The sequence below is a fragment of the Sinocyclocheilus anshuiensis genome, unplaced genomic scaffold (genome assembly GCF_001515605.1).
Source record: "Sinocyclocheilus anshuiensis isolate Anshui unplaced genomic scaffold, SAMN03320099.WGS_v1.1 scaffold278, whole genome shotgun sequence".
Taxonomy (NCBI): domain Eukaryota; kingdom Metazoa; phylum Chordata; class Actinopteri; order Cypriniformes; family Cyprinidae; genus Sinocyclocheilus; species Sinocyclocheilus anshuiensis.
The window spans coordinates 1524273-1533932 of record NW_015546072.1 but is presented as its reverse complement, the minus strand read 5'-3'; the positions used below and the strand labels follow the sequence as shown (position 1 = coordinate 1533932).

At 37.5% G+C, this 9660-nt stretch overlaps 2 protein-coding genes across 2 annotated transcripts in view; both read left to right on the top strand.

Moving 5' to 3' along the window:
* Window positions 1-468: 468 nt before the first annotated feature.
* Window positions 469-4279, top strand: LOC107699696 (cyclin-dependent kinase 7-like). Its single transcript, XM_016501029.1, has 12 exons — window positions 469-599; window positions 738-797; window positions 947-980; window positions 1082-1149; window positions 1241-1309; window positions 1511-1621; window positions 2183-2301; window positions 2408-2507; window positions 2886-2972; window positions 3111-3260; window positions 3630-3774; window positions 4091-4279. Exons 1-12 carry the CDS (start codon window positions 534-536, stop codon window positions 4117-4119), a joined length of 1038 nt encoding a protein of 345 aa, XP_016356515.1. The 5' UTR covers window positions 469-533; the 3' UTR covers window positions 4120-4279.
* A 1016-nt stretch (window positions 4280-5295) lies between these two features.
* Window positions 5296-9660, top strand: part of LOC107699732 (serine incorporator 5) — a 45451-nt gene continuing 41086 nt past the window's right edge. Inside the window, exon 1 of the mRNA XM_016501074.1 lies at window positions 5296-5488. Within this exon, the coding sequence (XP_016356560.1) occupies window positions 5462-5488 (27 nt within the window). The 5' untranslated portion in view covers window positions 5296-5461. The remainder of the gene's footprint in view (window positions 5489-9660) is intronic.

Genomic DNA, 9660 nt, shown 5'->3' with positions numbered 1-9660 from the left:
TTCCAAGGGAGCTGCAAAATGCCTTCAATTATTTAAAATAAACTACAATATATACATTTAATTAAAATGCTAAATCTTCTGAAAATGTGCAGTGTGATATTTCTTAAATATTTTAGAAATTTTGCATGCGTACCTCTGAGCTTTCACAGATATTTTTCACTGCAGCTCACAACCTCAGTAACTGGCACGACCCTAAATTCCTTGTCCGTTTATCACCATTCTTTAATATTAGTCACAAAACTGCATTATTAAAAAAGCTAAAATCTCATTTATTTGTTTGTTGATTAAAAAAAAAAAAAACTAAATGATCAAGTTATTAAAATCGATAAAAAACAATGCTGCATTATTAAATAATTTTAAATAATATTAGATTATTAAAATATGATGAACGAACCGTGCAGCATCAATTCCCATGCAATTTAATACTATGCAACTTTTCACTTTTGGGACTTTTATTTGACCCGGAAGTATAAAGTGCTCTTTAATACAGAAGGAAGTGTGACTTCACAAAGAACAGTTTTACGGTTGATATCATGGCATTAGATGTGAAGTCCAGAGCGAAGCGCTACGAAAAGCTGGACTTTCTTGGTGAAGGACAGGTAAACGACATAACTTTGCTATTTCTGAGCTGTTGTTCAATTTGTAGTGTATAGCTGCAGCAGCTCTTGCAGGTGTATGATAATCGTTAATTTTATCAATGTATATTGCCATTAATGCATTGTACAATTATTTTGCAGTTTGCAACTGTGTACAAGGCAAGAGACAAAGCCACACACACTATTGTTGCTATCAAAAAGGTAAGACACTTCAGTTAATACTTATTAAAAACCATCACTTTTGATCAAATTCTCTTGTTTTAGTATTTTGCATTGGGTAGTAGAATATTTAGATTTTTTTAATCATTCCTAAGTACCTTTATGTTAAAAGGTGAATTTCTTGTTTGCAGATAAAAGTGGGGCACAGAATAGAAGCCAAAGATGGTGTGCATTGGATATGTCATAATCTTTGATTATAACTTTTTTTTTTAGTAATCCGTTTAATTTGAGTCTTATATATACACTATATATATTCTGTTATCCAGGCATCAACAGAACAGCCCTTCGAGAGATTAAGTTGTTGCAAGAGCTCAGCCATCCAAACATTATTGGTGTAAGTCATGTCTATATTCATATAAAACTTTGATGCACTGTTGTTCATTATATGCTAATACTGACATCAGTGAACCTGTTTTCTATCTCAGCTCCTGGATGCTTTTGGACACAAATCCAACATCAGTCTTGTCTTTGACTTCATGGAGACAGATCTCGAGGTGACAACAATGCACTTGGACATTTATTGTTTATCTTGGTAACTTCAACAACAAACCTATCACAGAGTAAAAAGCCATTAAGAACTCCAGTAGATCAAACAATAACACAGTATAAGTATGATGTTTATCCCTCCTAACTGTTTGGTCATTGCTCTTAAAACACTTTACATAAATAAGTAGTTGTGTTATGGTCTGTTTCAGGTGATTATAAAGGACACCAGTCTTGTATTGACACCAGCCAATATAAAGGCATACATCCTAATGACGTTACAGGGTCTGGAATACATGCACAATCACTGGATCCTGCACAGGGTGAGGCTCCATGCATCTGCTCCATGTGTTTTTAATTATGCACACTACTGTTCATAAGTTTGTGGTCTGTAATATATAATTTCCAAAGAAATTAATGATTTTCTTCAGCAAGGATGTATTAAATTGATCAAAAGTCATTTATATGTTACAGATGATTTCTATTTCAAATAAATGCTGTTCTTTTGAACTTTTTATTCGTCAAAGAATCTCAAAAACATGTACTGTTTTAAGCAGCACAACTGTTTTCAACATTTATAATGATATGAAATGTTCATTGAGCACCACATCATCATATAGGAATGGCTTCTGAAGGATCATGTGACACTGAAGACTGGAGTAATGGCTGATAACATTCAGCTTTGCCATCATAGGAATAAATGACGTTTTTTTTATAAATATTTTTAAATAGAATGGTTATTTTAAATTGTAATAATATTTCATAATACTACTGTTTTTACAGAATTTTTGGTCAAATAAATGCAGGCTTGGTGAACAGTACTACCCAAAAAATCCTGATGAAAACTGCTACTTCAAGTCAGCGTTATTGTTTTCTTTTTTTAGGATCTGAAACCCAATAATTTGCTACTGGATGAAAATGGAGTCCTGAAGCTGGCTGATTTTGGCTTAGCCAAAGCGTTTGGAAGCCCGAACCGAGTGTATACGCATCAAGTTGTTACAAGGTTTGTAGAAGTTTCTGATAATGCAGTAATGACCTTTTACAATAATACTTGGATCTTCTCTATTATGCTATTGTTTCATTTTTCATGTTGTGTGGGTACTTCTCAGATGGTATCGTGCCCCAGAGCTGCTCTTCGGTGCCAGGATGTACGGTGTGGGTGTGGACATGTGGGCAGTCGGCTGCATTCTTGCTGAGCTTTTACTCCGAGTGAGTATCTGACTTTATCCAGGGTTTGTAAAACCATTTGGCCCTTCTGAATACCTTTAGGCCCTTTTCACATTTCTGGGATTCTCAGAAGCGAAAGCTGTCATAGATGGGTAAACTTCTATAGTGGTGAACAGAAACTACAACAAATACAATTTTTTGTGTTCCCATTTTCTCCAATAGCAAAAGAAAAAAATCATGTTAGTGTTTCTATGACTTTGTAAAAGAAGGAAAAATATAATTACTTTGGTTTGATTGATTACTTTGGTCAGAAGAGAAAAAAATGATCTTTTAAAACAAATGTATCCCCTGGCAGAAACAAGTTTGCATATTGATTAAACCATTAACATGTATTTTAAGAATTGTTTGTTCTTGTTCCAGGTGCCATTTTTAGCTGGTGATTCAGACTTGGACCAGCTGACAAAGATATTTGAAGCTTTGGGAACACCAACAGAGGAGACATGGCCTGTGAGTTGTAGTTATCTTCTGAACTTATTTGTAATTGAGAGAGTTTTACTTCAGCTTCATTTTGCGTATTTCTCAAAACCTTCATTCTTTGTGTGTATATGAGGTAGAATTAGTGATTTGTGCTGGTTTTTGTTTAAGGGGATGTCCAGTCTACCGGACTATGTGTCATTTAAGCCATTTCCTGGCACTCCGTTGGAGCACATCTTCAGCGCAGCTGGCGATGACCTCCTGGAGCTCCTGAAGGGATTATTCACCTTTAACCCCTGCACACGCACTACAGCTTCACAGGTGCCAGTAACTGGGTCGCAGTTCATTCAACTTAATCCGCCGGCCGCGCCGTTCTCAAGCCCGCCGCCTCTGCTCACTCAAGCCGGCCTCCACATACTCTAGGCCGCGGCTCACTCTAGGCCTCCGGCTTCCGCTCACTCTAGCCCGCCGCCGCTCAAATATTCAGATGTGTCCAGCGCATTTTATAGAAAACAATAATGTACAGTATGTGGAAAATAATGTGTTTTTTGAACCTTAAACACATAAACACATTTCATTACACCAAATACACAAAATAATGTTCTTTTTAGCAACATTATATGACCCCATTAATGCTTAAAGCTAATCTACATTAGAGAGGGTCTGAATGAATGGATATTCTCATTCTAGGCTTTGAAGATGAGATATTTCAGCAATAGACCAGGACCCACCCCAGGACCTCAGCTTCCCAGACCAAACTCCTCAACAGAAGCCCTGAAGGAGAAAGAAAACCTGTTGATTGGAATCAAGAGAAAACGTGACAGTATTGAACAAGGTGAAGACAACATGCAAAAATACTAGATAAATGCATCCGATAGCTATCAATGTTGTTTAATGCTCGGAAGTGGTGTTGACTGATGAATTTGCACATGGTCTGACTTGAAGCATGTTACCAGATGAACATGTAAACAACATTAAAAACTTGATTTTCACCACAGGGGGTCTTTAACATTTCCAGTGGTGTTTTTTGTGTGATTAATGAAAGCTGTCAATTAGATTACACCAGTGTGTAATAGAAAAGGATAATATATAATGAAACTGGGATTGAAGTTTGAAATCTAATTGTTTTTTTTTCCTATCCCATTTCTCAGGTACCCTTAAAAAGAAATTGGTTTTCTGAGTGATTTGGATGCTGTTTTCTTCCACTGGTGCTGCTGTGGTTCTGCATGAATGGCAAATGTGCTGTTTACATTTAACAGAGTTACGGAGTTAACATATTTGTGTTGATAGTTTAATTATTTTTGTATGTACTTTAGGAAATTAAATTATAGAAAAATGTAGTTTTGCCTGTTGTGTCTCTTTTAATTATGCACATCACCCACATCTGTCACTAGCATATTCAGTAATATGTTTAGCATATATACAATAAAAACAATGTCTATGTTATAATAATAAATGTGATATTAATAATAGTTAAAATAATGTAATATTTTCAATTGTAATCATGTTATATTTTTAAGTAATGCTTATAAGGATTTGGTGTGGTTAATTTCCTGAAATCCTGGTTAATCTTTATTTCCAAGCTTTATTATTATTGTTATTATCATCATCATAAAGCATCTAAGGCAGTTTGGTTTGTTTGAAACCGCATCTGTAGTCCTGAAGGCGGTGCTGTTGTTACAGCTCTGTCTGTAACTTCTCTTCCAGTAGTTTGTCAGTGAACTGACTCTTCAGCCAACACTGTGATATGTTGAGAGTGATGTTTACAGACAGAATTTCAATAAACGGAGACCAGTTAAACCGCATTAGTACTACATAAATACTTTCTGTCTCGATGTACAAGGTCGTTTATTCAACCTGGTCAACGCTTACAGTTGAAAACTGATGTTCTCTGCAACTTGCATACTTTACAGATTTGTGAGTGATGGATGGAATGCTGTCACTGGAGAACACTTGTATGAGCACATTCAAGCCAAAAGCCCCACCTATTAGCCTGTATACATGTAAACAAATCAAATACAACCACATTTTTGACATGAGCTGAAACAAAGATATCCGAATTGGAATAACAAATATATAATATAAACCTGTGCCTGTCCCCTGGTAAGATTTGGTGCGGTCAGGCTATAAAAGAGCTCTGAATTATGCTTTTCGTCGTCGTTGTGGTCGAGGGAACTCTAAAACATCACATTATGACGATAGCGGAAGTGATGTGCGTCGATGAATGTATTTGATTTGGCTGTAAGATCAATCATATTCAATGAATGTGAATAAACAACAAAGCGCCACTGTCACCCATCACGGCTCTGTGATTTGGGATTTATAGTAGGCCATCTTCTCAGACTTCCGCAGAGCCGCTGCTCGCGCACGCTACAGTCTATTGTGCGCGGGGGCGCGCGGCGCGTGCAGGGAGAATCGCGGGAGCACCGAACGCTCGAGCCACGGTCGCGTTATCAGAACCTCACGAGCTCAACGATTGAACTGGATCGGTGTCTGTAAGGAGGATTTGCCTCGCTGTCAGCATGTGTGCACCGTGTTGTTTGTCTCAGGTGAGTGATGCATTGACTGTACGGCATGAAGAAACATCACCGTCTTTTATCATCCATCGTGAACCGCGCGGAGCACTCGGGTTTAAAATGATTTTCTGTAGCGTTTTATGGTGATGCTTTAGAAAAAGTCTAATAATAAATGTTCCGTTCTTTTAACGTATATTATTGTTGTATTTGTTAATGTGTATCAATTTCAACTATAAAAGCAGTTTTAGTGTCACCTTGTTTGTTCTGTGCCAGTTACAGTTGTGAGTTCTCAATAGTAAATGTGCTGTGCATCATTTCATGAATATAGTAAATCATATCCGCTTAAATTTCTGTTTTTTATTTAACAAAACTAGCTATTTGTTAATTTAAACCCCGTTGTGACTATGAAGACTCTAGACAATATACTGTTGGGGGGAAAAACACCTTAAACCAGCCCAAGATGTTTTGATGGTCTCCCAGACTGGTCAAACTGTTATCTGGTTTTAGAGGGTTTTGGGAAATTTTTTCAGCCTGAATCCAGCTAAGCAGCTAAGCTAAATCCTGTTTGGATTGGCTGAGAGACCCACATAAACCACCTAAGACCACCAAATCATCTTAGGCTGGTTTAAGTTGTCTTTTATCAGCAGGCTAATACTTTCTGCTGACTTTACAGGGCAGTATTTTTCCATCAACTGTGGTGTCAGACTTATCATTTTAGTCAGTATTTTATCTTGCTCCGACAGTCAGGAAATTTTGTCTTCACTGTGACTGACCATGTTCCGTCTTCTGTCCTCATTTCATTCTGGTCAGGACAAATATGTCCCCCGTATCTGTCCTTGTTTTTAACTGAACCATGTGAATCAAATTCGATCAAATCCAAATAAAACAGACAATATTGGACACCCCACCAGGAAACACTTCAGGGCTAGATGTGGTAAATGAGTGTCAGTGTATTGTCTCCTTCACATTCTCAGTTTACTAATTTCTCTGAGGGCCAACTCGTCTTGTAGCCCCTTTGTATGTGGTGGGGTCCGCGGGTGGTCTTTTCATTTCCTGGTTGGATCAGTGTGGCTGCTTGTTTGCATAAGATTAGCAGTGGAAAGAGAGAGCTAGCAGTCAGTGTTCAGCGTCAATAGTGTTGTCTCATTAGTGCTAAGCTTGTCAGGAGCCAGTGGCCCCACAAATGTGTGGAGACGGGGGGGATTGGCATTATGTAGTCTCAGTGTTTGTTAACTAATTGCTATCATTAGATAACCCTGCTTTGTTTAGCTGTTGATTCTGATTTGATGGTAATTGATTCCCTCTTTATGCCAGCGACAGTAGCATTTATTAACATTTGTAGTTTCCTCATCCACATAAGCAACCTCACAAGACAAAGCTTATGTTGTAATATCAAAGCAATTAAAGCAACACAGGTAGGACAGTCAAATTTAGCTGTGTTGTCCATTGGCATATCATTTAAAAGGATAGCTCACACACAAAAAATAAAACTCTGAAATTATTTACTTGCCCTTATGTTTCTATAAATTTGTAAGACTGATTTTCTTTTCAGAACATAGGCCCTATAAGAAGATATTTTGAAGAGTATTGTTTTGACTGTTTTTGTCAAAGAGGTGAATATAAATGTGGTCCAAAACAACATTGGCCAGAACAACATGTCCACTTAAGCTGCCGTTCTCTTGTCTGCCGCTTTAAATGTTGGAGCTATTTGAAGTCAGCTGGATTCAGTGTTTTTATCGATCATCAGCTGGGGAAAAAAAACAAAAAAAAAATGTTTTGAAAGTGATTCCAAAAATTCCAAGTTACTGTTTGTAGCACTCTGTGTCATTATCGTTATAGCTGTGACTTCCCTATTACCATAGAATTAGAAAGATTATTAAAATGTCATAATTATAGTTAAGATTATAACTAATTCATGAACACAAATGAAGATTTTTAGAAAAGAAAAATCCATGGTTACACTTTATTTTAGTGTGTCCCTGTAACTGCACATCTAACACAAGTACTAAGTAATATTAATGAATATGTTAGCCTACTTTAGGGTTATTGCATGTAATTATGTATAATATACTGTTATTACTGTAGTAAGTATGTGTAACATGTAACAAGAAGACTATAAAATAAAATGTTACCGAATCAATTTCGGAGTTCATATTAATGAAAGTGGATAGTAACCCCAAAAATTTGCACTTCAAAAACCCGCTTGACATAAACATCACACTTTGAAACATGATGATGTAATGCTTGCAGGGATGGGTTATTTTTTGAAAAATACTGTTTTGTGTTAAAATCATACACATGTGGAATGCCATGAGGGCGAGTAAATGAAGAGAGAATTTTCAAAATTGGGTGGAGCTTCCCTTTGAGATCTATCCAGCAACAGTTTGAAGAAGCCTTCTAATTATTGTCAAGATGTAAAGCAAAATATCTTGTTTTGTGTTCAAGTGTGTGAAAATCTTCTCAGCTCTTGCACACTGGACTGTTTAGTCTTGTTCTGCTGGGAAACATTATGGAAATCGAACTGTGATATCTCCATCAGATGTCTGGGCTTGAGTCATATATGACTGCCCTATGAATCACCTGTGATGATGCATTCTATAAAAAAGGTGGTTTTATTGCCTGGTAACATTGCACTGTGAAAACATTCATGTCTGAATACCATTGCAGATCTGTTAATACAGGAAGAGTATTCATTATCTTTCATTATCTAATGGTAATGAATTCAATGGCACACTGTTCTTGATCAGGCCTTGAGATAACTTTGTAAGATCTCGTTTGTCTAAACACCCACGTGAAAACTGCAAAATGTGTAGTGTCTCCAGTGTGCTACTCTGTTTTGACTGATGAATCGGCATAAAATCTGAAAACGGCTGAAGAAGACGTCACCACGTGTGTACCCCACATCCCATTATCCTGTGGACTTTTTGTAGACTTTTCCAAGTTCCTCAAATCTCAGCTAGTGAGGTTTTTTCTTCTAGCGAACTGAAATGAGGCTTTTGTGGCAGGGCTATCTGTGTTGACTTTGTGGGTAGAAATGAGGCATTCTCACCCTTGTGAATTTCACACAGCCTTTACGCATCTCTTTCTCTCTCTGACTTCCTCCATTTCACCATCGTAGAGGGTGTTTACTCTTGTCCCATGAGCCTTTGGATTACTCCGTATTTGCAACTGAAAAAGCTGTCAAGCAATCGCCATCCATCCATCAATGTTGTTCAGTGTGATTCTAGCAGGAAGGTTTGACTCTTCAGTGTTACTATGGGTACTCTTCGCACTGGACAAAAGAGCACTTTTTTTGTGTGCACTTCAAACAGTGAAGTAATACATTTTTGCCTCAGCTGTACAATTGCCTGGTTAGCAGATCCACAAAGCAGCTATTCATGACATGGAGACTATAGATTTATTGTTTGCTAAGTTTCAACAGTAATCATACTTGAGCTCAGTGAAATATATCAGATAACTTTGTCTATTAATGTTCTTGGCCATTTGTAACATACACCAGAGATCAGTTTAAATTGGGTTTGAATCTATTAGCCTATTTGTTTGGCTGCCAAGCGTCTTGTCAAGTCATCTAGTGTTTTAAAGGGGTCATATGATGCTGCTAAAAAGAACATTATTTTGTGTATTTGGTGTAATGAAATCTGTTTATGCGGTTTAAGGTTCAAAAAACACATTATTTTCCACATACTGTACATTATTGTTTCTCCTCTATGCCCCACTTTTCTGAAATGCGTCGATTTTTACAAAGCTCATCGGTCTGAAAAGCGAGGTGTGTTCTGATTGGCCAGCTATCCAGTGCGTTGTGATTGGCCGAATACCTCAAGCGTGTGACGGAAATGTTACGCCCCTTACCATACTGTGATGCCGTGTCCCGGTGATCGGAGAAATGACAAACTACAAACGCTACTCTACACTGCTCAAAACTCGCGTTTGAATCGTCCGTGGCAAATTCTTTAAAAATAAAAAACGTACTTACAGTCTGCGAATCAGAACAGCCGGCATTGTAGTCTACTCTCCCAGGATCAGGAAACAGCTCTCTATAAAATGCGCTGGACACATCTGAATATTTGGGTTGAACTGTTCTGGAACAGTGTTGTAAATACAAATTAACCACAGATTTCTAGTCGTGTCCTCTTTTGGAAGGCCAAACAAAGTAGTTTCGCTTTCACAACGAAACACAGCGTCACACACGGCGGCCTAGAGTGAGC